This window comes from Rattus norvegicus, chromosome 1 (genome assembly GCF_021556685.1).
Source record: "Rattus norvegicus strain SHRSP/BbbUtx chromosome 1, alternate assembly SHRSP_T2T, whole genome shotgun sequence".
In the NCBI taxonomy this organism is placed as follows: Eukaryota; Metazoa; Chordata; class Mammalia; order Rodentia; family Muridae; genus Rattus; species Rattus norvegicus.
This window is the reverse complement of record NC_141534.1, coordinates 30,706,077-30,733,486: the sequence shown is the minus strand read 5'-3', so window position 1 is coordinate 30,733,486 and position 27,410 is coordinate 30,706,077. Positions and strand designations below refer to the sequence as shown.

The 27,410-nt window shown below is 51.8% G+C and overlaps 1 protein-coding gene across 4 annotated transcripts; it reads right to left on the bottom strand.

The window, feature by feature from the left end:
* Positions 1-562: 562 nt before the first annotated feature.
* On the bottom strand, positions 563-27,410 carry Nkd2 (NKD inhibitor of WNT signaling pathway 2). Of its 4 annotated transcripts, none has more exons than NM_001107454.1 (10): positions 27,200-27,410; positions 27,068-27,094; positions 26,709-26,812; positions 8,917-8,977; positions 7,688-7,809; positions 7,072-7,167; positions 6,260-6,404; positions 5,302-5,386; positions 4,723-4,850; positions 563-3,607 (listed from the first exon to the last, which is right to left on the bottom strand). In NM_001107454.1, exons 1-10 carry the CDS (start codon positions 27,222-27,224, stop codon positions 3,024-3,026), a joined length of 1,377 nt encoding a protein of 458 aa, NP_001100924.1. In that variant the 5' UTR covers positions 27,225-27,410; the 3' UTR covers positions 563-3,023. The 4 variants fall into 4 exon arrangements, with proteins under 4 accessions (NP_001100924.1, XP_087408754.1, XP_087408761.1 ...); XM_087552628.1 differs by having other exon boundaries at positions 1,280-3,607; positions 27,068-27,103; positions 27,200-27,409; XM_087552635.1 differs by lacking the exon at positions 27,068-27,094 and having other exon boundaries at positions 1,280-3,607; positions 27,200-27,409.

Genomic DNA, 27,410 nt, shown 5'->3' with positions numbered 1-27,410 from the left:
TCACTGACAATCACATCGATGATACCACTGTATCGAGGAACCCCAGGGCTGGGGAACAGCACCCGGGTCACTTTATCCAAGGTCACGAAAACATGCAGCTGTGGACAGGCCCAAGGGAAAAGCAGAGTGGTCTTGTGACCTAAGGTAGAACAAGGGCCAAGCAGCAGATACCCTTGAAGAGCTGCCCAGCGTAGGCCGGGGCTGTTAGTGCGCATGGGGATGGTCTGGTGAATGACAAAGACACTCTGAAGCCAGCTGAGAGTGGCGAAGACTGTCTTCTGCTCTCACAACTGGCCTGGGTAGCAGGCAGGAGCAGTGTGTCTAAGCCCTGAAGAGACAGAGTTGCCCTGAAGGTTTAGAAGAACAAGGACCCTATGCTTGACTGAATTTGCTAGGAGACCTCCATGTGTGAACGAAGGCCGTAGCCAGCTCAGGGCATCAGGATTCCAGATCCTGCTTGAGAGGCTAAATAGAAACTGGAGTCAAAAGGCTCACCCTGAAAGTAATGGGGTACCTGCTGAGAAAGGGGCATCTTGGCGACACCTTTGTTCCCTTGGCGGTTTTTATTTGGGGATGTACGTAGATCAGGCTGTTCAGTTCTAGGAACACACAGTAGCCACAACCTCCACATACACGGCCAAGGTTGGTTGTTTTCCCCACAATGGCCACCCTCTCCTGTTGCCAGGTGCTACCAACTGCCATGGAGACACCGTCCTGGCGCACAGCACAGGGTGGGCAAGGCATCCCCACCCCTGGCTTTCTTACCTCTCGTTCCACTTGCAACATGGCTGTTTTACCTCTTTACTTTTAGTCCTGGAGTCTCTAAATCAACCCAAGTTTCTGCACCTCAGCAGATCCACTCTTCTAAACGACATGTGCAGACACTGGTGACCATGTCTAGAGTGGCTAAATGCTGGAGAGCACCAGCAGTGTGGGGCAGGCGAGGCAGTGTCACTAGACAGCCCAGCCTGATCCTGAATTGTAGCTCTTGCTGTAGGCTCCCGCAAGCATTCACTGCCACACCCAACTAAATGGTCCGGGCGTTTGTTTCCCATCTCTTTAGGTCTGACACGCGGCATGGAGGATCCTGCTGTCTGGAGTGTTGCACAGTCCTCTGCTTAACACTCACACAGCGGCAGATGCTCGGCCCCTGCCACAAGCGCGTTAGGGTTACCGCCTGCCCTGAGTTTTTAAAATGTGAAGCCAGGGCTCAGACTTGGCTGAATCTCACCGCTTCCCACGGTGCTCAGCTGAACCATGTCATTGGGGATATCCTATGTGACATCGCTGGCTTTTTTATTTTATTTTTTAGCTTATGTTCATAGGTGTTTTATCCACATGGATGTCTGTGTGAGGGTGCCCGAAGCCCTGGAGCTGGGGTTACAGACAGGCGTGAACTGCCACGTGGGGCGCTGGAAATTGAGCCCAGGTCCTCAGAAGAGCAACCAGTGCTCTTATCATCATCATCTCTTCCTGAAAGGACGTCTTACAAACCCAGTGTAAGAATGCTGCACATTGAGAAGCAAACTGGGAGTCCACGCTGACCTCCTGTGCAGTCCCTCTGCTGTGGCGTGGGTGGTGGGACCTTATGAATGTGCCATCTCGACGTCCATGATGTGAGCGCTTTAGTCATGTAGGAAAGGGTGGCACGTTTTGGTTTTCATGAGCATCTCTAGCTGAAGTGACTAGCAACAGCCTACAGGGGGTTGATCCCCAGGTCTCCCTACACATGTGCAGCCAGGTCCCAAGAACCATCACACTCAGATCTTCAGTAACTCCTTAGAATAGGCACAGGGTTTTAGGGAGAGGGGATAAGCACAAGGTTGTGTTGCTTCCCAACAGCCTGCATAAGCTGTAGCCCACGGAGTCCACGTGGGGCTTGGTGTTCCTTGTTAACATGAGCTGAGCTCCGGGTTTAGAGTGCTGATTTTTCTTAGTCTGAGAATCGCTTAGTGAGTAGTATTACTATGGAGTCATGTGCGTGACCAGCATAAGTCAAAATGGTCCTACAGCACTTACCCTCCACAAGGACCTGCCACCTTCACCTGTAGCTGCGGTGTGTCGGTAGACTGACCGCAGCGCTCAGAAAGTGTTTTAATACAAGGATATGCCATGTTACAGAACGCGCCATCTTTTATTATGTCAGGAAGGCGTAATGCCACCTGCACAAACTCACAAGGCAAAGAGGTCCCCTCGCTGTAGCCTGCTGGTGGGACCACAAGGATCATGGCTTGTCGAAGTCTCCACACCCTTGCAGCCTTTATGGAGGGACATCTAAGTGTCACTTAGCTATGCACAGCCTGTTTGGGGACCTCCAGCATAGTACCTGATCCACCCACCCCAACCTGTCTGGGTCTTATCCACATCTACCTAGGATGCTAGGAGCTCTGGACACCAAGCCTCACGCTGCCACTGGACATCACCACCCTGCCCCTCTGCTCAGCCACGCCCCTCTGCTCAGCCACGCCCCTCTGCTCAGCCACGCCCCTCTGCTCAGCCACGCCCCTCTGCTCAGCCACGCCCCTCTGCTCAGCCACGCCCCTCTGCTCAGCCACGCCCCCTCCACGGTTGCTGATAATCTGGCTTCTTTGTTCTGCCTCGTTTAACAGGGTACACTTAAGAAGCACTTCCCAATCCCAGCCCTCAGACTTTCCAATGTCTGAACTTCACAAAAAGCATTGCCTTTTCCATTTAGGCACCCAAAGGTCAAAGGACCATGCGGATACAAAGAATGCCTAGGCACAGCCCTTCCAACGTCCCACGGCGACACTGCAGTAAAAGTGGGAGCACATGCTTTTGTGTACTCGTATGGGCTTTCTGGACCACACGGGAGCACATTTTACTGTAATCATCAGCTGCATCAAATGCACTGGCATCCAAACGGCATGGAGAAAGGTAGCTTTGTCCACGAATATCCAGGCTGGTGTCATCTCCCTGGGGCCAGGGGACGCTAGACTACCGGGCACCTGCCAGCATCTGGTCTATGTCCCCAAGGGCATTTGGGCGGAGTGCTTGTTTGGGCGCTAGGAGGCGTTTGGGTGGAAGTGGTGGTGGTGGTGATGGTGGTGGTGTTCATGGTGATGGTGGTGTTCATGCCTCTGGATCATAGGCACCACGTAGCCCTCAGGCCCCAGCATGGGAGGAAGGTCCCGGACCACTTCATGCTCCACCATGGTAGGCTGGCCGTGCCCCTTAAGTGGTGAGTGGCCTTCTCTGCTTTTCTGCCGGTACCGCTTGTGACCATAGGGCTGTGGCGGAGGCTGCGGTGGGGGTTGAGGAAGGTGGTGGCCGTCCTGAGCACCCTGGGACAGCGGCACAGCCTGCAGGCAATGGCTGAGCGATTTCCCTGGCTTGCTGCCGCTTGGTGCCCCAAGAGGTTTTCCCGGACCCTTGGGAGACCTGAGGAACTGCTTCTCCTGCCCCTTGAGTCGGGGCTGTGCAGCCAGGGCCCGAGGAGCAGGCTCATTAGCTGGCACAATATGCTCAGCCAGGACCTGAGACCTGCGGTGGTGTATAGCATGGGCGTCCGACTCCTGAGACCGGGACCTGCTTGGAATGTGTGTGGCCCTGCCATGATGTTCTTGCCTGGCCTGCTCAGGTGGTGACCCTAGAGACAAGACAAAGGTGGCCCAGAGTAAGGCTTGGGACATGTCATATCTGCACTATGGGTTTGCAATAGAGCTGGCTTTCTGGCTGGATCACATCTCAGATGGCCACATGCCCCAAGGTGGGGGTTGGGGGGAGAAGTAAAATCTCAGTCCCAAGCTCTGGGAATCAGGCACCTCGTTGAGGACCCTGAATGTCACCCTTTGGCTACCCTGGCAATTTGCGGCTTGGCTCAGCTGACCCTTTGTCCTTATTGTGGGTCCCATGAAGCAGATTCTCACTGGGATAGTCAGAACCCTTCTTGGCTATAAGGAGGGTAACAGTTGTGTCACATTATCAGCTTCACGAAATGCTTAAACCCTTAAGGTCGCCCTGTGCAGTGGCTTTAGTATATGGGGCCAGTTTCTAAACCTTTGGAGTCCTTCTTCAGCTGGCCCCATCGTCAGAGGCCAAAGCTCTCGTGCAAAGCACATGGAGCCAGCCCTTCCCAAGTGTGGGTCCACTTTAGCCAGGTGCTTCTAGCTGACCAGGCACTATCACAGTGTACAGATCGCCTGAGTGGACCCTTAGGGATGCCTAGTGGAAATGGGGTAGTAGCAGGAGACTCGGCCTCCAGCTTTCAGAGTGCCAGCCAGGCTGCAGTTGGTGAATCTCTAAAGGATACAAGAGGCACAAAACCAGAAAGGAACATGAAGCAGAGCAGGACTACAAGTGTCCACAATGCTGGTTTGTCCACCTCTACACAAGCTGGCAATTCTGGCCTAACTGCCAGCTCCCCCAGCTGGAGGGCTCTTGAATTAGTGGTTTTATATCTTCTTTAAGCCAGAGTATGTCTCATACATACACCTGGATGTTGAGGCCCCTGACAGTGAAAGAAGGGTAAGCTGTGGGTTCACATCTAGGAAGAGGATAATGGGGTGGTGCACCTGGGACCAGATCATAGGAATTCCAGACACACACACACACACACACACACGCACGCACTCACACACACATGTGCATACACACTCATGCACACAGGCACGCACACATACACACGCACAGTCTACTTGGACCTTCAGGGAGACATCTATACCCAACAGGGTAGATACAGGGTGGGAGTCCTCCAGTACCTACCAGGACCAAACTTAGATGTGTAGTTCTCAATGCCAGCAAGGTCTAGGTAGTGGTTTCTTCGCTCTGTGTTCTCATCCACACAGTAGGGCACTCGCACAGGACAGGGCTGGGGATCTGTGTTGGGCTTCCTGTGTGGAGCGGAGAGGATAGGCCTGACAATTTGCTCAAGGCCAGACCTTCAGTCATAAGACAGGGCTGCCTGCAGAGGTGGATAGAGGTCTAGGAGGCCTAGGTAGGGACTTTGACTGGAACCCACTACCCAGAGAAGGCAGAAGTAACATAGTTGGACAGTGTTGTTTGCTGTCCAGAGAATTAAGGTCCACAGCTTGTTATGCCAGCACTCAGGATACTACCACAGGTCGCACAGGCTCGAGTGGCCCTAAATTTAGGGTGTCCTCTGTTTACCTAACTGGGACCACAATGGCCCCTGCTCCCTTCTTTTGGATAGACGTGCTCAGCCCCACGACGTACCTCACTATTCATAGCACACAATGCCTCCCTGTTTCAGCAGCCTGTCTGACAGCACACTGGAGGGGGGAGGGGGGCAAGCAGGAAGCAACCACCGGCCCCACATCTCACCTGCTATAGGCAGACAGCCTTCTGTCGGCCACTCGTGGGTCATCTGGGAGCTCACTCTCTGTTCTGCCACGAGTGGGCTCCCGCTCTGAAAGAAAGGCGTTTGTTCATTCGTTAGTTCATTCATTCATTCGCTCATTGCAATTCAGTCATTCACTCATCCCTGACCCACCTGCTTACGCCTTCACTCATGCATTTCTTCTGCCTATCCATTTTACGCATCTGGACATCCACCCACTCATTCTTTGCTGTTGTCTTGTTTTTTGTTTTGTTTTGTTTTATTTTGTTTTGTTTTGAGACAGGCATGGTATAACCAGTGCTGGTCTTGAACTCCCCCGACTCCAGTGTTAAGACGTAGGGTTTATTCCACATCATACATCACCATACGAGATATTGCCTCTTGCACACTGCATATCCCTACATAGGGATTTGATAGTTTACGCTGTCTTAGCACAGTTGTGTGTAGAGTTAATGGTTTAAAAATAAATTAATGGCTGGATACAAAGAAACATGATTTCACTTGCAGAGTATGCGTAACGGAGGTGAAGGTCAGACTTTATCAGTGCACGGGATAAAGTGCAGGAACCAATCCATGCTGATACGAAGTTATAAAACAAGTCACAGCTGGCCTTGAACTTTTCACCCTGTTGCTTCTCTAGCGCATGGACTGAGGCCTACACCACTGTGCCCTTTGTTAATGAATTACTTTCCTTGCTCAGTCATCCACTCACTAAGCAAAGTTCTGTCCCCATGCCAGGTACCAGGTTCTGCTTGGGGCATTGTGGAAACAAGACATGTTTGACTGGAAGTGGCTGGGAAACAATGTTGATATCAGGGACCAATGGTGGAGACAAGTGCTTTGGGAAGGGGTGGCTGGAGGCGTGGCCTGCCCCTGCAGGATCGGCTGAGGGGTGGGGCTCATGGAGATAACAGCACTTGAACTAGAAGGCTCCTGCCTCACCTTGGCCAGGGGGAAGCCATTCCTTCTTGCTGGAGGGTTCAGGGCTGACAGTTAGCTTCACTCGGAGGGTCTTGCTGCTCCCCGAGGAATGATTGACAGAGGCGTCGACGACCTCATAGATGGTGTGCATCAGGCTGGACATGTCCTGGGACCAACATGACAGACTTCAAGGGACAGCTTTTTCCTCTCCTTACCAAGCATGTATTCACCCCCTGTCCACAGCAGGCACCTTGGGTCCATTTATTCCCCATCTGAGACTGACTTAGACCCAGATTAGACCCAGGATGTTGTACATGGCTTATCAGTAGCCCCGCTGTCTGTCTTTGAAGCCACACCTCTGACTTTTACATTCTAAAATATTAGATGAGCAACCAGATAAGCTTTCTACCTAGATACACTTTTTTTTAGCAGCACTGTCATGGCCAATGAAGATGCTTCCTCTGCCTCTCTCAGACACAGTTCAATGGAGCAAGGGCACTCCACCAACTCAGGCTGTCTTGTGAGGAACACAGGCTTAGTTAGGGATGTCAGAGCTACAGAGAAAGGCCATGCTGGAATTGGTGAGGAGACACGTGCAGATTGACAGAGTAAGGAGACACTGGCACTAGCTAGGTCAGGATGTTAAAATGGGCCCTGCCTCCTCTTCTGTCTCAGGAAAGTTCTGGTCTCTTCTTTCTCTCCAGTCAGGGTTCACTCTGTCTATCCATCTAAGGATTCAGACATTATCTGTCCATCTTGCTGAACCAGATCTCAAGAGGCCACACCCCTAACTCCCCATCCTGTGGGTAGAGTGACAGATGTGGGCACGTTACCTCTCTGGTGACTTTCCCACTGTTGTCAAAGTCATACAGCGTGAACGTCCACTCTTGACGGTTGTCCTCTTCCACTGAGACATCACACTGGAGTGCCTGTAGGCGGTATGCAGGGGTAGGGAACTAGGAAGAATCACTGGTGCCTGACACTGGGAGTGCCCCAACTGTGGCTCTCCCCCATCTTCAGCCAGGAAACGGTAGCTCAGGAGCAGCTGGCCTGCACCCCTCAACCCTGCTCCCTGCCCAGCTCTAACCGCCCTTCTAGTGAGGAGCTGACTCCATGCCTCATGACTCAGTTTCTCCCCTGTGGCATCTGTCTCTGCTCATGTAAATACGCACGATCACTTTGAGTTGGAGGAATTAGAACCAGGTGTTCCTGCTGCCCCCCTGTCTGTGGGCATAGGGGATCCCCCTCTTGTTCCCTGACTGTCGTGCTAGATACCTATCACATATGTAATCTCATTTGCCCAGCATTGCCAGGTTCACAGCAATACCATGGAAACCACCAGAGCAGCACGTTTTAGTCCTGCGATAAGACCTCAGAGAGGCCATGGTTCCCATTTAAGGTCATCACTATTCATCCCACTCACGCCAGTGTACACAGGAGAGGACTTACGTCGATGTTCAAGTGCTTCTTGCTGAGTCTTAGTGGACCCTCTCGGTTTGCTGCCTTCTCCCCATCATCTACGCTGAAGAGCTGGCCCTCATGGCCCTCAGACTTCTCAGGGGGCAGCACAACTGAGGGGACAAGAGGAGGTGAGGCAAGGGCCTGTCCATGAGGGTAGCATGAGGACAGAGGGGAAATGGGTTGACTATCTCTGCTCTCTTCTGTTCTCCATGAGCCCTGAGCTAGAGCCTTCTGGAGAATAGGAAAGTAGAGAGAAGGAGAGGCCTCCCTCACTTGGGTTAGCTCCACTGGGTGTACCCTGGCTGCACTACACAGCCCATAGTGGCTCTCAGTGAGCAGTCTGTCTCCTCTAGGCTGACACTGTACAGGTGGGACAGGAGAAGAAACTTCAAGACCAAAACGGAGTAGTATCCACTCCAGAGTCCTCCAGGAGAGCGAGTCCCCGTGTCCCTGGCATTTCTCCTCATTTTCATGGCCATTTTCTAATGTCTTTAATCCAAAACCCATTGGCAAAGCCACGTGTGAGCTGTCTGTTGGCCAAGCAATCTTGTCTCCCCTGAATCCTAGTGTGGATGCATAAGAAGCCCTGTTTCTGGGGTTCATGTCTTCTCAGGGTTTCAAGCTGTGTCTTGAGAGGAACCCAGGCTGTTGGTTAGGTGTCCGTTGAGAGTGCCTGACTTCCAGCAAGAAGTGCTGGGGGGTCCCTGTGGGCTTCAGCAGATGTCTGGAGGTGGGTCTACAGGCCAGTGCACCTACTAACCAGAAGCCGATAAGAACTCATCCCATTTCTGAGTGGGGCTGACTCCACTAAAGACGTACACATATGATATGACTCAAGTGGGGTTCAAGTCACAGTTGGCATGTTTAGGACTGCTCCACCACTCCACAACTGGTGAAGCAAGTGACCATGACAGTAGCTCAGAATTCAAGAGCACCAGTCCATGCGGTCTGACCTCCCTGCTCAGTCCCAGGACTACGCACACAAAATAAACTATTGTATGGGGACCCTGTGGCTCAGTATTTTGCTTCTGCCATGGACAGATCTGAGCTGCCTGCTTGGTAAGGAATCACAGGTGACTAAGGTTCCTGCCTGCTAAAGAGCTAACTTCTCTTGAGACTAGGAACCAATCGATCCCAGCTTTTGTGTGCCAGTGTTGAGGGTCTGAGTCCTAGGGTCAGGGTGAAGTCTTGGGATCAATTGAAGGAGTGAGACTCACCTTCTAGGGAACCCTTGTCTTCCCAGAAAGGCCCTTCCTTAGGGTCTCCATTGGGCAGCTCCTGCAAAAAAAAAAAAAAAAAAAGTGATAATCTATGACTACTAACTCTGAGACTTCGAAGAGCAGAGGAAGTCACTAAATAGGCGCTCTGTGAGCCTGAGCCCTGACTAGAAACCAGCATCAGACCTCTAAGAGGTCCCTCAATCTGTGGGCCCACATAGGCCAGCTCCTTACAACTTCACACAGCAGAGTGTACAAATACCATGTGCTGGAGTCGCTTCCAGGACTTGGCCTCATTGTCTGCAAGCAAAACCCACTTTCAAGTGAGGCTTGGGATCTCCCTGGTCTCAGCCAACACAAGTATAAGAAGCCTCGAGTCCTATGTGGCCCTCTGCTCCTGGCCTGGCTTGCAAAGCTGTCCACCAAAGCTGCCCCCATGGTACCCATGGGATGATCTTAGGGTAGCATTCACTGAAGCGGCAAAGGGGCCACTGCCTCCTTCAGGGCTGGGCTGAGGAGCAGGGATGGCTGCCAAGAAACATCCTCAGCCCACAGCTGATCTCAAGACCAGTTCTGGAAAAATGGGAAGGACTTCAAACACATCCAGGCAATGTTTAAGCCAAGAAGCTCTGCAGAACAAAAGCTCACATGGTTCTTGTAAATAGTCCACAGAAGCAAAGGCTACGAGAAAGGAAACAGAAAATGTGCCTCGGAAGCCATCTGCAATCAAAGGGCCCCTCGGGACAGGGGGGCTCTCAGCCCCCAGCCTGGCACTCAGGGCCTCCGGGAGGGAGGATTTCCCACCAGTTTCCTGGCACCCCTGTTTGATTCCAGGTGGCTTCAAAGTTTTGCGAGCCCTGGAGGAGATGAGAAGTTGAGCTAAGACCCACTCATCTGGCTAACTGGCAATGCCCCTGGGGATTACATGGGCCAAATGATCCCTTTGGTTTGTAGCTGGGGACAGGGAAAGATAAGGCTCCTCAACTTTATATCCCACCCCAGGGGCATGTGGCACATTCTCACCTGTCAGTGACTGCAGGGTGGTCGCTAGCCCTACCCCATTCCTCACTGAGGTAACACGGGGCGCCTGGCAGGAGACCTAACACAACTTTGTGGGTTCATGCCTATCTGCAGAACATAAAGGACACAGGTCTCATTCAAACCCAGAGCATGGAATGACAGAGCAGGTTTAAAAGCCTGATGCCTTTGGGATAGGATGGGGAAAACAGTCTGCTCTCTAGCAGCGAATGAGAAAATAACTGTGAAAGCCCCACGTCTGAACGGACAGGCTGACTGTTCTGCAGTACGTGATGAGGAATACCAGAAGTGCTCAGGTACACGACAGAGACAGGAATACAGCAGTATTCTAGGCAGTATTAGCTGTGGGAGGCTTGGTGAGGACAAACCCAGCGTTCATCTCCTGAAGGGAGAAGCCAGGATAGGTTTCTCCTTAGGACTACTCCAAAATGTAACATGGGGAAGAGAGAGAAGGGCTCCGCTCCAGGCTTTGTTTTGTTTTGGCTGTGCAGCCGTTGTAGGAAACACAGCATTTGAGGAGCCCTCACTGCAGAAGACCAAAGGCTCAAGGCCTGACCAGGGCCAGGAAGCATGGAAGACCCCTGCTCGTCTCTACATCTTATGAGTACCCCCAGAGTCATCTTCTCTCTGGAACTCCCACTCGTGGGAGCCATTATGAATAGGATACATACAAAGCTCGTTCTTAGGATGTCACTTAGGAGATTATACTAGAGATCGTCCTTATGAGAAAACCTCTAATTATTAAAAAGTCCCCTTTCTAAGCACATATGGTAGCATGTGTCTTTAATCCTAGCATTTGGGACACAGAGAGGCAAGGGACCTCAGTGAGTTTGAGGCCAGCCTGGCCTACTTAGCAAGTTTCAGGATAGCTAGGACTACATAATGAAACCCTTTTTCTTTTTCTTTTTTTTTTTAAAGATGTATTTATTTATTATATGTAAGTGCACTGTAGCTGTCTTCAGACACACCAGAAGAGGGCATCAGATCTCAATCCAGATGGTTGTGAGCCACCATGTGGTTGCTGGGAATTGAACTCAGGACCTCTGGAAGAGCAGTCAGTGCTCTTAACCACTGAGCCATCTCTCCAGCCCCAAACCCCTTTTCAAAATGGAGAAGGTCCAATGCACTGGTCAAATAACACACCGACTGAATGAAGGCTCAAAGGATCTGGTTTTAAGGAAGTGCGAGGAGTCTGTCCTGGTTTATGAAGCTCTTTTATGTCTACAGTGCCTAGTGACAGGTCCTCCTGAGACTGGAGGCCTAAGCTTAGACAGACAGGGACCAGTTTGTCCCGGCTGAACACAAAGCTATAAAATTTAGTAATTTCTAAAAACCTGATTTGGGGCTCTTTTTTTTTTCTTTGAAATCAGAGTAACTCGTAGAGAGTTTCAGTTCCAGATCCTAGGAGGTATGGAAGCTAGGTTCAAGGACATGAACCCCAAGGGTTCAGCTTCATCCTGGAGGAGCCTCAGGTGCTGTGGCTGACAGGTACTATGTCTGATTACAAGTCCTGGGTTTCAAGTTGCTGCTGACAAAACACAGGTATGCAGGGAAACCGAAGCTGGTGGCATCAGGGAGAGGGGCGAAGACTCCAGTTCACGTCAAGAGACAGGAGCAGGGCAGATGGAGCAAATGTCAAGGCGTCATCTCCTGAGTCACCAACAGCTACCTTTGGGGGCCCTGCTGGGCCTGAAAAGTGATGCAGGTGACATCAGGGACAATCCCTAAGATTTCTCAATAGTTCCCTCTCCAGACATATTGCTTCCCCCTGAGAGCTTAAATCCTTCATGAACAGGCAAGTCTCATCTTACCAAGAAGCTGGTGGGTATAGCACCCCCAGAGGGAAGTCTAGCTGAGTTGCCAGTTGCTATAAACTGCCTATCACTACTACCTTACTGCTGGAACCACCAGCATTTGTGGACACCTTCCATTTCCCTTTTTTAAGAAAACAATCTTGAGTTTCGGAGCCTTGCATGGGTAGAGACTTTAAAGTTAGGTGGGGGAAGCAAGGACATTCAATTCACAAAGGGAGCTAGGAGTTGGGCTTCGTGGAGGAGAGCATGCTCGGAATGAACCCTCCAGGTACAATGCCCAGCACTGCAAGAAAAGAAGAAAAATAAATAAGGAAGATCCTGCACAAACTCTAGGTCGGTCTCCCGAGACATTCCCAAGGCTACAATAATAGGCCAGGGCTGCTATAATTGACCAAAGCCACACCATCTGTGGGCAGGGCCACTGTAGCGGATTCTGTCAACACACACCAGAACCCAGGACATGGAGGATTCTAGACACTAGCCCAGGGGTGGCTGGAGAGGACCCGGATCAAAGGAGAAAATGAGTATGTCGGGGGTAATTCTGGCCTCGGCCTGGTGATTTAAGTCAAATCTGCTCTGCTCACAAAGAAATGTCCTTTAATCTGCACTGCTGTAGTTAAGTAGAAACACCATCATATAAAACCCGTACAGGGCCACCGGCCAGACACGCAGCCCCCTTCCCTGTGACTGAGGTTCACAGGCAAGGCTGTGAAAGGCAGACATTACACACCCCTGCTGTGAGAGTCTGGTGACCACAGGCCCTAGCAGATAGGGACCTGAGGGTCCTACCTCCCCATTCACCCCAGCTCCTCTTAAAAGAACCACACCCTCTTGCTCGGACCTCAGAAGTCACTCCTCTCTGATCAGGCTTTCCCTCCTCCTCACACTCTCGGCGGCTGGATATTCCAGATGTCCTGTCGAGGTCGACTGTTTGAGGAGGCTCCAGCTTAGCATTCTGCACGTGTCCTCTGTGCCTGACACATAGGCACCTCCCTGCACTACACACCCTACCCCAAGGTGCTTGATGCCTTTGCAACTTTCCAGTCTCTGATGAATGTTCCCCTAGTTACTGGGGACCGGTGTCATGATTGTGGGGGCCCATGCCACAGTGGGAACGTAACCCATAAGCATCTAAGGTATGTCTGGGACTAACTTGTGCTGGCCTATGGGGCTCCTTGCCCTGCTGCTACATACATACATAGTCCACATACTAGAAATACCCATTTATTCACACCCAAAATGAGGGGTCCACAGTTCTTCACACTTCCTGCCCTGTTCTATCACCCCACAAAGGGTTGAGGTGACAGGACCCAGGACAACCCAGGCCAGTCTTAAAACATTCCCCATAATTGCCACTAGGTGGCAGTAGCAAGCGGGGAAGTTTCCCGACAAACCCGGAGTCCTAGTTTCCTAAGAAGACAATTTGTCCTACTAAAGTCAGAGACGGTGGCACTGCCACCCACCTTTGGAAGAGGGTCATGTTCCTGAATCAAATCACTCACTAGAACCTGCAGGCCTGGGAGAGCCACACCCCAGCATCTTCCAATTGCCCACAGACCATAGACAGCTAAAAGAATGAGGAACAGAGCAACCACAGGCAGATGGACCTCAGGACAACCACATGCCAGTTGTTCACTGCCTGAGGTGTCCCTGGACTCAGAAACACAAGAACTCTGTCTTCACCTGGGCCTCATGCAAGGGGACTTTGCTCCTGTCCAGAGAACAACCCATGTGTCCTTCCCGACGGACTTCTGTAAGCAGAATCCAGGCTGAGGTAGAGAATCAAGTCAGGCCTCTGGTGGAAGGACAAGCCATGCCAGCTCCCAAAACATCCTGTTCTCTGTGACGAGGCGATGTGTGACCCTCAACGAAGCCTGTGGGCTGTGGAAGCTCTGGTCCCACCTGTCAATTTTAAGGTCAAGGCTGTACATCCTGGAATACAGACCTTGATGAAGGGGGAGATCTTGTCAGTGCCTCAGAGACGGGGTGAGGTTGTGGAGAAGGACACACCGAGAGACAGACTTCCCATAAGGAAATACAGAGACAGAAACAGGCAGGGATGGGGAGAGAAAGAAGTGGGATTAGACCCTCAGTGGGTCCTCTAGGGGAGGGGAGACAGAAGGAAGCGAGGCTAGAGCAGACTGAAGCCACTCTCCAGAACTGTGCCCAACAGGATAGCTGGGGAGGGTATGTGGTCTAGAAGGCATGGTGTCTCATTACTCTATTCCTGTCACTATTCTATTACTCTGTTCCTGGCTGTCAGAAAAATCACCCACATTCAACTCCTAGTTATTTCTACTCAGATGCAGAAGTCTCCAGAAACATATCACAGAGGCCACCATGATGGCCTCTGGGGCAGCTCTGCAGTATCTATCAGACCTGGCCACTATGTGAGACTGGTGTTGGGGCACAAGCCCAGGCTAAGAATATCCTGATGGGAAGATAGAGCTACAGGATCTATGCCAGATTCATGCCGTGGAGATTCATGTTTGTGGAGTCAGACAGAAGTCGAGCCATCCAGAGGAGTGGCCAGTAGTACTCTCAAGTGTGGGCTGCAGCTTCCTTAGGGCCACGCAGGAGAGCCCAGGGAGCCAGGAGAACGCTTGGGCTCCTGCTTAGAGGCTGCTGATGGGCATCCCTCACATATCTTACATTTAGGGCATCTCCCATGGGACAGATTACTCTTGGAGAGCCACAAAGAGCTTTGAGGCCCTGAAGGAGGTAACTGAAGCCAGGACCATCACCATACTGGAACAGGCAGGGACAAGAGGGAAATGGAGGAAGAGGCTGCTGGGTAGAGACAGCAAGGCCACAGCCTCTTCTGCTGGGGCAGGTACCAGGTGGAGTAAGGACTAGCAAAAAGCAGGGAACAGGAGACAAGGAGGAGATGGGGGTGGGCAGGGGTGGTTGGAGGGGTGAAGCTGCAGACAGCTCTGGAGCAGGGAAGTAGCAAAGCCCTCAGATGCAGGGGCCTTGTTCCACGCACAGGCTTCCAGGTGTGGCATCTAGCCCCAGGCTCTGAGGAACAGTGTTTTCTTAGGAAAAGGTGAGGAGGCCACTCTGCCTGCCGCCAAGGGCTGGAATTCCACTTCCAGGTGCTGGCCCACTCGTCTGTCTGGAAACGCTTGGGCAGCTTTGAAGTCACGACTCAGTTTCAGCAGCTAAACAGTTTCAGATGTGACAATCTAGTTTTATGGGCTTAATAATTCCGACACCTGTGCAGTAGGGGCCCAGCAGTTCCTGTGGTGCCTGGCGGGTCCCCTGCAGGGGCTGAGAGCCATGAAGTCCTGAGTGCCTGAGAATCTAAATCAGGATGTTTAAGGATAGTGAATCCAGAGCCCACCGTGGGAAGGGAACACAACAAGTGCATGTTAGTGTCTCACTTTCTTCTAAGATCTGCAGGGTGTTTTTACTCTTTTTTTTTAATTGGGGGAGGGGAAGCTAGGACCATTTTCACCGGGGGCTGTATAACCAAAGAAAGGTAAAATTTATAACAGCTGGGTTTCCTAAAACACAAACTCCTGCACACAGTGTCTGCCTTCCTTCATTTTCCGTCATCATCTTCCTACCATAGTTTCCCATTGTTTCTATCATTCAATTAACGATAGAAGATATAACATGGACCATATTCCCAATACCCATTCATCCAAAAACACACTACTCCCCAATTTGTATAGGATTGACCAGCCACATGTACTGTGTGGAGTTGACCATCTACTGTCCACAAGGAGGTGGACGCCAAGGAAGCCCAGTTCTCAGAGTACTAGATGGACAGAAGAGGGTAGACGCGTCCCTGAATGAATGCATTACAAGGATGAGCCTTGGCCACTTGCTGGAGAAACTCGTGCGGTGAGACATGCTGCCGGGAAGGTCATATGCCGTAAAGGGTCAGCAGCCTCCCTTTAATGTCTGGCAGCCAAGACTCTCCATCCCTCACTCAGAGGGAAGGACTTGGGTGACTCGTGTCATCCACACTCACCTACACAAGTGGGAAGCAGAGTACAACTAGCCCCATACCTCAGCAAAGAAAGAAGACGCCACATCCTTCCAAGAATCCATCTCCAACAAAGACATCACAGGGGACCCACCCTGAAACAAACTGCCTGCAGCACGCACATTAAATCTCTATGTGTGAGTGTGAAGACTCTACATAAGCATGTCTGTACTCACTGTACATGCAAACACACATGGACATGCACACACATGCACACATATATGTGCACCTGTGCACATGTGTGCACACACGCACATGGACATACACACATGTGCAAACATGCACACGGTGCACACACAAGTACTAATGCACACATAGTGCACCACACATTTGCACACGTGTGTGCCCACATGTATGCAAACACATACGTGTGCACACATTTGCACATGCTGTATACACACATGTGTACACACATCGCATACACATTTGCACATGTGTGCACATACACGTGCACAAACACATCGCACACTAGAACACACATATGCACACATTCGTGCACACACACATACACACATACTCATGCATGCATACATACATGCATTTCTCCAGAGACAAATAATCATGAGGCATGCTGACTACATCCCTTGTTTTCACCCTTGCCACACTGCAATTGCTTTGGTTTAGTCCTCCATGTTCCAGTCACTTGTAACTGGTCTATACCTTGATCTTCTTTTACCTGTCATGCCTGACACCATGACTGTCTTTCACAGAAAATGATGATCAAGGCTGGCCAACCTTCTCTGATGGTGACTATTCACAGTTTCTATTCATGTTCGCAGGCCACAAAGGTTGCAAAATAACAAAATGGAACCCAAACTCTGGTCTCCCAGCCTCAGATCCCTCTGCCTCTTGCTTGGATGAACGTGGACTCAATTGATTTGAATAGAGACCCCACAGGGTTCCCTCCACCTCGACTCTTACTCAGGAAACCCACTGGCCATCTTTGTTTCCTTTCGTTCCTATTAAAGCTTTATGCTTCTTATTTCAAAGGCAGATTAATTCCAAAGCTGGAAGAGAACTGAACCCCACGTTACTGTTTTTGTTTTACTTTAGAAGGTTCTGTGTGATGTGGTGTTCTTACCAGAGATAAGCAGGCTGAAAACCGGCGCCAGGCCCCTGGGGAGCTCACGACTCAGAAAAAGCAATAAATGCTGTTCGTTTTTGGTTAAGTGCTCTCCGTAGAGCTCTGTGGAAACATAGCCTCACTGGCTCTGCTGCCTGGCTGGGCCGTGAAGATCAAAGAGGGCCTCACAGCTACCCTATCTGGCAGCAGCCACATGAAGTTCTTAAAGGGGAAAAAGCTGAACCTGTATTCTCCAAACTGTAAGGGGATTTAGTAGGGTCCCCGTGACAGACTTGCACTGTAGCTCTTAACAAATAATATTGGTTCAGAAATGGAGCCCGCTCCAGGCAGCAGAACGCTGCCCAGCTGCAGGGAGAAGTGAGGGGAAGTGAGTGCAGGGTCATCCAGACGCAAAAGGAAGCCTGGGACATAGCAAGGCTCCTAGGATATTCATGAAGGAGTCCAAGGGACTGGCTGGCTATCACACCAAGGAGATTCTGGCTGCCAGGGCTGGCCAGGGAGAGGTGAGAGCTCTGACCTGGTTACTTCACCCACTAAGGATCTGCTTCCTCTCTGCATAGGTAGATATGGTACCCAGTGATTCCCTCACTGCTTCCCGAAGGAGCTCTTCCTCAAAGAACCCCCGGGAAGCTTCCCCCTTCCACAGATGAGCTAATGCCCTCTCTGACAGGATGTGGATACCCAAGGCAAAGCCACTGGTCAGCTCCTACTGCCTTGCATGCCTAGAAGGGTCTTTAGGGCCACCACTTCAGTGCGCCCGGATGTGGCTTTTCTCTCTGTACTTGGGGTACTCTTTGCTTTTATCCCAATACTTCCTTACCATCTTCCTCGCTTCCACTCCAGTCTACACAGGTTGGGCTGCCAGACGGTGCTCACTGCGGCTTGAACTTTGTTAGTGACGTATTCTGGTCCCTTCTTCCTAGGCCTCATGCTAAACCGTGTCTACCCCTGGAGCCTCATCCCATTATTGTAGACTCTGCACTCCACGAGGGCTCAGCCGAGTCCACCAACTTCTCTTCCCACTGCCCACTCGCCAGTGATCCTTTTGGCCTCCTGGAACCCACTGCTTCCTGTACACAACTCTGAAGCACGTGGACCCCCGCCCCCATCCCAGATTTCCAAGGAATCCATCAGAGTGCAGTGCAGTTCTCTTTCTTCTACTCATCTTTCTTGAAACGCAATGTTATCTTCAGATTAAAGCTGGCTCTCCCAAGCCCTAGGAAAATAGGCTCCAGGACTCCCAGCATAGGTGAGGCCCACCTAAAGTTGATGGAAGAGGAAGGTGGTTCTGCCCTAGTCTAGCCTTTCCTCCTAATAAGTCACTATAGGAGTCCGAGGGCTAACCTTGCCAGCGAGGGTCTGTGGGCAACCAGAGAGAGCAGCAGGGACCGGATCTATACAGGGAATGACAAGAGCAGGCCACGTTCAGAGACACTCACTCCTCTGGGAGACCTACGGTCTGGACACCCTGAACTGGGTGACATATGTGGGAGCTTCTGAGCAGCCCCGGGACAGCAAGGGCCAGGGTTGGACGGAGTTTCAGAGACCAAACGCCAGTCTAGCTAAGGCACCCAGTCAGCTATGGGGAAGGAAGACTGAGTGGGCAGGGGACACTGAACAGGATATGAAGCCAACAGTGTTGGGTGAGCATCCAGGACTTCCCTACCAAGACACAAACAGAGCGGAAGGCTAAGGAAACCTGCGAGAGTCCACTGAGCAGGGTGAACAGAAAGGGCTAACCAGCCACCTTACTCTCAGTCTCCCTGGGAGGACACTGCAGGTTCCTGTAGTGGAGCTTGTGTGCCAGGTCCTTGTGGCAGAAGAAAGATGACAGTTTACCAGGGTGACTGTTTCCTGCTGTTTCTGAGCACGCTCTTCCTCAGAGCCGGGATGAGGTCAGGCTTTCGCTTCAAGGCGATACAAGTAAATCACATCCCTTCAGTGAATTAAATATATCAACTCAGGACCTCCCCATTGGCGGCATAAGAGAAGCCAAGAGGGCCCTGGCACCCCCTACACAGGCAGCCCCTATGATCCTGGAGACAGAGAGCAGGAAGGGCTGTGCTTCCTAGCACACAGAACATCCTTTACAGAGCTTTAGACACTGACCAACCAGGATGCCTAACGGTGTGTTAAAATAATCTCCATCTGAATTTCTGTATTAAAATATTACATGCTTTTTTAGTGTCTCTGATTTCAGGGCTCAAAACTCGCCAGAGCTAGCTGAGAAGATTCCGAAGAACAAAAGTAAAATAAATCCTCCCTTCTGGCTGCCAGGCTTTACGACATCAGTCCATTCCAGCTGTGCGTGGCAAACAGGATCGAACAGACCGATTTGTTCAGCGCTGGCATGGAGAGCTGCCAGCCGGATGCTGCCAAATCTCCCACCAATGTGAAAGCTGACTACAGCAGTCACCAGCCCTGCAGAAGGTGCAGCTTGCCGCGAGGCAGGTTAGGGGGCAGCGAGGGTTTTGATCACTAACAGGCTTAGCTGTAAGTAGTAGTTCCAGCAAACCAGTCTTGCCCACCCCAGTGCTGGGCTTTGCCCAGGACGGTCCTAGCAGCTGACCATGTCTACCAACTACCCGAGAGATCAAGCACATAAACAGTGCCTCACCAGGACCAGACGACTCTGTAGCAGAAGGGTATACCCCATCCAACAGGCCATCTCGTCACTGTTCCTGGCGAGGGAGCCAGTACGTGGGGTAATCGCTTTCACCTCTCACAGCCTAGGGCAATGTTGTCCTTAAACGTGGCCAGTCCATGTTCTAGGCCAGGCTTCAATGATACCTGGCACCAAGGTCAGTTAATAAAACAATGGAGACTGAGGACGATGGTGCTTCCCCCAATCACCACTGATGGCCCAAGAGGAGCCATTTGCTCTGACCCATGCTGGGTCACAGTGGGCAGACAGCACTCATGTTTTGACAGCCCAAAGATAACCACAGAAAGCCAATCAAGGAAAGGGCTGGGAAGGAGGGGGGCTGTATGAATAACCGTTCCTTCTGCCACCTCAGGTATGAGGAGTCTCACTTGAGCCACGTGTTCCAGTGACCCTGTAGCCAAACCAAAGCCTAAGTTCCTCCGGAAGCTCTGGCCACCCGGGCTCCACCTGGCTCTGCTTATCAGCATGTCCACCTGACAGATCAAACGCATAAGCAGTGCCCCACCGGGACCAGATGGCTCTGTAGCGGGAGGGCATAGCCCATCTTTCACACTAGTGGGACTTCGGTTTCTCACACGACCCAGGACAGATTCTGGGTACCTGGCTTGCTCTCTGAACCCTTCTAGGGATCCTTCAGCCAGTGGGTAAAGTTGACACAAAACTCATAAGACACAGAACTGACTCCTCGGAAGGGCTGGGGTGGGAGGGATGGGATCTCTTGGGTTCAGGATCTTCCCTCTTGTAAGAAGATGTCTATGTAAGAAGAAGGCTATGAAAGGGAGGCCGGACACAGCAGTAACACACCCATCTGAACCTCCAGGCACAACTGTACTGAACTGCTATCCTGTTTGTCAGGGTCTGGTCACTGGTCTCAGGCTCTGCTCTGCTCTGTATGGATGAACTTGATGGCATGGGCGCCTGTACCATTCCACAGCAAGAGCAGCCCACAAGAGCACCCACAGCAGCTCAATGAACAGACAAGATTACCATGTAATGCTAACCTCACTCTCAGTAGTAGAGCACACATCCAAGGCTTATACGAAGGGAGCTCCCTCATGAACAACTCTTTACTGTGATCCTCAGAGCCACACAGCTCTGAAGGGCTTCACCACTAACCAGTTAGGGACAGCAGCCTTTCTGAGCGGCTTTGCGTTAGCTTCTCCATAGTCTCCTGGGGTGACACAAGCCTGTCTTCATAACCCAGAGACTTTCTGACACAAGCAACATTCTGGGAATGTCTCTTACCTGTAGGGAGAAGTGGTCTATGTCCACAGGGTTTTCCTAAGCACAAGGCTGGCCACTGTGTTTCCTAATCACATGTGGGTGATCCTACTGTGTGTTGACACTGACTCCCTAGACCAGGCCAGGTTGAAGCACAGGGGTCAGCCTCTGCCAAGATCGTGCATCCTATCCTAGACCCTCACATCTGTCCTCTCATGTCTCCTGGTTGAACTGTGAGAAATATGTGGTCTCAAGGCCACAGGAAACAAACTAAGCTGAACTTCAGAGACGTGTGGAGAAGGCCTCAAGACCTGGACACGTGGCTAAGCCATAGCATCGTTGCCAGGGCCAATTTGTTGCCTCCTGTCCATGGCAGGGAAAGAGTCATGTTTCTGTTGGGCCTGGCAGGGATTCCCATGTTAGCTGTGACCAGGACTTCAACAACCTCTGTGCAGATGACCAGTGGGTACCCCCTGACCTCACTACCGAGGCTTGAGACTGGAGACAGAGCTGTCTTCTACTTTCTTTCTTTTTAAAAATTATTTATTTATTTTTTAAAATAGGATATTTTCTTTATTTACATTTCAAATGTTATCCCCTTTCCCAGTTTCCCCTCTGCAAACCCCCTATCCAATCCCTCCTTACCCTGCTTCTATGAGGGTGCTCCCCCCACCCACCCACCCACCACTCCACTACTTTGCATGTGCACCTGTGCCTAGAAGAGGGCGTTACAGATGGTTGTGAGCCACTATGTCGTCACTGGGAGTTGAACTCAGGACCTCTGGAAGAGAAGCCAGCGCTCTTAACTGCTTCTTGGTTACCAAGAAACAGAAACCACCAATCCCTGTCCCCAGACTACAGAGCAAGTGACAAGAGTTACAGAGCAAGTAGGCCTGTCCCTGCTGGGAAAGGACTGGGCCGTCTGCATTATCTAGCTCTGGACAAGCTATAGGGATTGGGAAGTTGGCCAGCCTGTTTTTGCCCATGAAACTGGACCACAGTGCTAGAACAGAACACTCATGAGACCAGTCATTTCCCTGTGTATGGTTGAAACCATGGTTACAAGTCATGCCACTGGTGGCTTCCTGCTTGCCTTTCCCCAAGCTCACCTCAGACCCCTTGCTCCTCCCCAGGGCTCCAGGTTGAATAGGACTTCTGGTCAAGAATGGTGATCACAGGCTAACTCTTGGGTAGCTCCTAAGGAACAGTGGCCAAGGTTGACCTCTGGCCTCCACATACATGTGCATATATATGCATAAGTGCACGCGCGTGCACGCGCGCGCGCACACACACACACACACACACACACACACACAGAGCACAATATGTAAATTACTCAGCCACAAGCAAAACCGTAGGAAGTAATATGAGTTCTAGAGAGGTGGCACCATTTGCCACAGTGGCCAATCTGCTGACAGGGTGGGGTGAAGCCACTTTTCCACTTTTATTAATACTTCCAGAAAGCCAAGATTTTAGCTCCTTCAGCAGCAAAATGGCTGAGTTGGCTGAAGGTTACTTCCCAAGTTATGGATAGGGCTAAATGAAGAGGGAGAGGAGGCACAGGCCACAGGGATAACCCTGTGAGGTGAAGCTGTCTTAGAAATCTAGATGAGACAAGTTACCCAGTGTTAGCCTTAGTCCTAGCTGTTTATGAACCTCCCCTGATCAGATGCAGGTGGCACCCCGAGGCGAAATGCCCCACATTCTGAGAGCCTTGACCTAGGCACTTTATGTAGGGCTTTCCGAAGCAGAGGTGTGCAATTCACACATCTGCACATATCTACTCCCTCGGTGCCCACCAGACAACACTTGCTGGTTGATCTTGCTGGGAACCTCTCAAAGAACTTGAATCCCAGGGGAACACTCCTCCAATACCAATGACCTTCATAAAGAGAGGCTGTGCCAGCCAACCTTACTGTAGACACCAGGACTGTGCCCCTCCAGTCTCTGTGGCCACAGCCCTAACCACGCCCTCAGATGGTCAGTCTCCCAGAGCTCCTGTCATAAGACACCAGAGAACCAGGCAATGAGCAAGGGCAGAGCCCAATCATACACGGTTCCTCAGTGGCTGAGTACATCAAAGCAGTGTCAGGGCCTCCAAGTACCAGACTGACTGCATGGCGCCTGGCTAGTCCTTGAGGCCCACTCCAACATCTTCTGCAACACAGGGATAACGCTGTAGCCTGTGCCTCCTTTCTCTCCTCTGTTTAGCCCTATCCATATCTTGGGAGGTAACCTTCAGCCATGTGCCTAAAATACTGTTACTAGCTCCCTCAGGTTTGGTCCTCGGGCCAGTTTTGCCTCCCCTCTCCTAGAGGCATTTCCTGCAAATCAGCTGGGTGGTTCCTGAGACCTCTGCTGATTCAAATCCCCTTGGGTACGAACCACTCAGCTTATCACACATTTGTGGGGCTCAAGGAGACATCTGCAAACCCAGAAGCATAGAAGAGGCAGGTATTCAGGGCCACCTGACCACCTGACCTTGGGGGCGCTCATGCTCCTTGATGTTGCCCAGGCTTGTCCTTGATGTTCCTGCATTAAAGTGAGCCCCTGGATCCCTCTGCACTTCTGTGCCAACGTCTCGAGAGTCACACTGGGTCCCAAAAGTCAAACACAGAAGGCACAGAGATAGTGGGGAGCGATGATGATGTGCTACAATGGTTGCTGCTGATACCTAAGTTATGCCTCTTTTACCCAGGCGCCTTCAGGGCCTCCATTCCAGACTTTCTGTAGGCAGTCCCAGGCAAATACAGCTTCTTCTTGGAGGCCGTGAAGCTTAGCAGCTGAGGAGGAACCATGATCTCCCCATCACCCCCCCTGGAACGCCGTATATCCCTTGCACATGTCTTACGGCCCGTGTGCCATGTTTCTGTGTCCACCAGGGCTGGGGAGGTAGCCAGGCTGTGACAGAAACATGAGGAATGTCTCAAAGGCTAACATCTCTCCTTCCCTAACAGAAGCATGTCAATTTGTGGGTGAGGTGGCTCCCGGCTCAGGTCAGGTAAATGACTAGCCACCTCTCCCACAGCAGGAGCACCAGAGTTAAGGGGCTGAGGCTTGCCAGCCAGCACCAGAGACTTCTAGCCAGTCAGAAGGGATCAAAGCAGGAACGGGCAAGATTTCCAGTTCTGAGGAACCTATAGACAAGATGGTGATAAGGGCCGATGGGTTTTGTTAGAAGCCAAGTTCAGCCCCCGGAAAGTACCACAAGGTCTCACGTTGATCACTCCCATATCTTACAGGGTTATCTATCTCCTTCTGAAAGGTATAACATGTCAGCACACACAGAATGGCCCTGGAGATGTGGTTGGAGCTGGTGAGTGGCATGGTGAAGGTGCAGTCTGCTCAAGACAGCCACACAGCCCCTCAACTGGCTAAGCAGCGATGTCCTTCCCTCTTGCAAAGATGAGCAGCTGTAGAATGACCATAGACAGCCATAGGCATGGTTCTCAGTGGCCTCCTCAACTTACATACAAGCAGATCCCCCAAAGCCCAAGTTAAAACCCTACCACTCGAATGAGCAGAATGTTCCTTCCTTAGGCTCAATGGAAATCTGTGTTTAATTCACAACAAAAACAAAAATAACAGTGACTCTTGCCTTCGTAGCAATTTCCTGCCAGCCTCGAGGGCAACTGGGGAAATTAAAGACAGTCTAGTGGAAGAAATGACACACATAAGGAGACTGTTTTGTGGATGACTACTCAGCCACTTTGAGAAAAGCCACCACCAACTGCTGTTTGAACTATAGCCCCATCAGTACTGTCTCCAAGCCTGTGACTAGAGTAGTTCTGAAGCCACATGCTTCTCTCTAAATCAGCACTTGGCTCTTGCTAACAAACCCAAGCCCCTTCCTTCATATCCCCACAGGCAAGGAGCCACACAGGTGCTGACACACAGCAGAGCTTCTGGGAATAGCAATGGCGGCCACTCAAGGCAGAAAGTGGCACTCAGGAGACTTTTAGGTGTACACAGATGCACAGCTCCATAACAAAGTTAAAAAAAAAGCAACTTCATTCTTTGGTTTCAGGGAATGGGGAGAGCAGAGGAGAAGTCAGGAGAGGAGAATGCAAGTCTCCTGATGACCATCATGAGTGTTATGCAGTACAATCAGGGCTGCCCTTCCTTGGGGCACAGCTCCTGGGAGGACACTAAGTTGGGCGAAACTCTGGACATTGTGAAAAGAAGGATTTCAGAAAGGACATAGACCCAACACTAACTGTTCCCATTGAGCTTTCCAGATAGAAGAAAGAACATGGCGATAAAGTCCCTCCCAGACCTGGGCAAGAGCTACCTAGGGCAGCTCAAGCTGCTAGACACAAGGGCACCAATGTGGCTTCAAGAATACCTGGGCCAGGGCCTCAGCTCAAGCAAGGTCTTGCCTGGCTGGGAGCCACAGCCAGATAAGGGAAACCCAGAGAACAGAGTGTTGCTGCTTATAGCTACCTAAGCCAAGTCGGTCCTACTAAGACTGTTCTTAGCCGCCTTAGAAAAGCCTAATTACAAAAGGACAAAGCTAAAAGAAACAATGCAAGCCAAAGCCCACACAACTAAAACAAAACAAGAATGACCCAAAGTGTAGTACTCATGGTCCTAAGATCACAGCTTCACCTCAGTAATTCCACATCTACACAGGGAACGCCTATACCCTCCAGAAAGATACTCTGGTCCTCAATACTCCAGTGACACCCACTTCCTTGTCAGCTAAGATGTGCCCCATTCTGAACAGCACTGCTCTCCAGTAGGGATTCCAAGGATTGAGCTCACACTTGCTCCGGTGAGGGGGGGGGGGGCAAAGACCCTAGGCTTGACGGCTCAGGGGTAGGGCCAATCTAAATGTTCTCCCACGGCATGAACAAGTTCCTAGACACCAGCCTCAATTTTATATCTCTGGCTAACATGCATCTGAGAACCAAGCTGTCCAGAGGCATCAACTGCCTATCAAGATTTCCTCAGGACATGTAAGTGGTAGCAAGATAGACCTGGGCAGAACTGGAGTCTGGCCTGGCTCCTCTCCCAGAAATGGACGGCACACTTTGAATCTCCACACTAGACCCACAATACCTCAGCATACCCACTTTTAAAGCTACAGCAGACCCTCCCAGGAAGCACGCTTCCGAACTCTAGTACATATTATACTATGTACTACTCTGTAGCTCCAGGTCTCAGGTCAGGCCCACACAAAGTATTCATGAACACCCAGAAGTTTCTATTCATCAACCAGAAGGTCCTTTCAGAAAGAACACTGAGCCAGTCCACTTGCTGACTCCACAGAGCTCCCAGCCAGTGAGGGGCCTGTCTGTAGTAGGAGCCAGTAGTGGGGAGCCAGTTGTAGGTGACAAGTGTATGTAGTTGTCCTTTCAAACTCTGCTCTTTCTAACACCAATAACCCAATGTCTACTTCCTCTTGCTAGCAAGCTCCACCACATCTCATCCCTGGGGCTTTGACCCTGGGCAGTTCTCTGCTCTTAAACACAGCACATGGCTTATCTACTTTGAGTAACACGGGGTAACAAACACTTGTGGTTTGGGTGCACCGTTTTTCCACTGCTCATCTGTCCAGGGACCCTCCCTACAGACCTGTAGTACGCTCTCTAAAACATGGGAGGCAAGGGTAGCCCTTACCTCTTGGACAACTTCATTGTGTAAGCGATCAGCCCTATACCATCCATGAACAGATTAGAGGAGGTCCTCCAACTGAAGCCTGGAATTCTGAGATCATGGCCCCCAGTTGAGTTCAGCTCTGCCTTAGAGTCCTTTCACCAGCTCCTCCTGCCTCAGGGGTGGAGCCACCAGTCCAGTCTAGGACTTGGAGGTTCCAGCACCCCAGCCCCCTCTGGGATGCTATGCCAGATGGTGAGGAGGGATAGGTTATCCTGGCCAGCCAAAAGAGCCTTTTGCATCTCCCAGTTGCAAAGAGGCACGACACCGGTACTTCAAGGCCAGTGGTTGCGCGACCCCGCCCACCTTCCCGTCTACCTGCTTGTCCCGTGCGCGATGTTCCACACCGCTGCCCGCGCGCCGGTCGGTCTCTTCCGCTCCTTTGCGACCGCTCGCGTACGCCGACACCACGAAGCTGTCCCCTGCGGCCCGCCCGCAGACGCGCGGGAAACGCGCAGTACCCACGGAGAAGAAAGGAGACAGTGAGACTCGCGGGGTGCGCTTCTGCCCAGCCTGCCTCGCAGCGCCCACCCGGTCCCCAGAGCCCCGGGGCCATGCGCTCCCGGAGACCCAAGGCGTGTCCTACCCGAGGGCGCGAGGCAAGGCGCGCCCCAAGCTCAGAGCTCTGCGCATCCGGCCCCAGGGCCGCCTCGCGCCCTGACCGTGCCCGGGCTCACCTTCGGGACTCTCTCTCCTCTTGCAGGCTGCAGCGGCTGCGGCGCGGTCGGAGGACACAGGGAAGAGGGAAGGGACAGTGAGTGGCGGCGCCCACCCGCTCCCTCTCTCCCGCCCCCCGGCCGGCTCCTCACCGTGCTTGGACTGAAATTTCCCCATGTCGCCGCTGGACCCGGACCCACCCTCCGGCTGAGCTCCCAGGCGCACGTCCGAGGTTCGAGCCTGGGGCACGTGAACCGCGCGCCGAGAGAGACTTGTGGAGCCTGGATCCGGGGCCCGGCAGTCGGGCGAGGCTTGGCCCGGCAACCGGAGACACCGGCGCGGGCAGCGGCCGGCCTCCCTATG

Coding starts and splice junctions, on each gene's coding strand:
- Nkd2 (XM_087552628.1), bottom strand. CDS start 27,224: ATGGGGAAATTTCAGTCCAAGCACG. Junction 27,104..27,199: donor GAAATTTCAGTCCAAGCACG/GTGAGGAGCCGG, acceptor ACCGCGCCGCAG/CCGCTGCAGCCTGCAAGAGG. Junction 26,813..27,067: donor GAGGAGAGAGAGTCCCGAAG/GTGAGCCCGGGC, acceptor GGCGGGCCGCAG/GGGACAGCTTCGTGGTGTCG.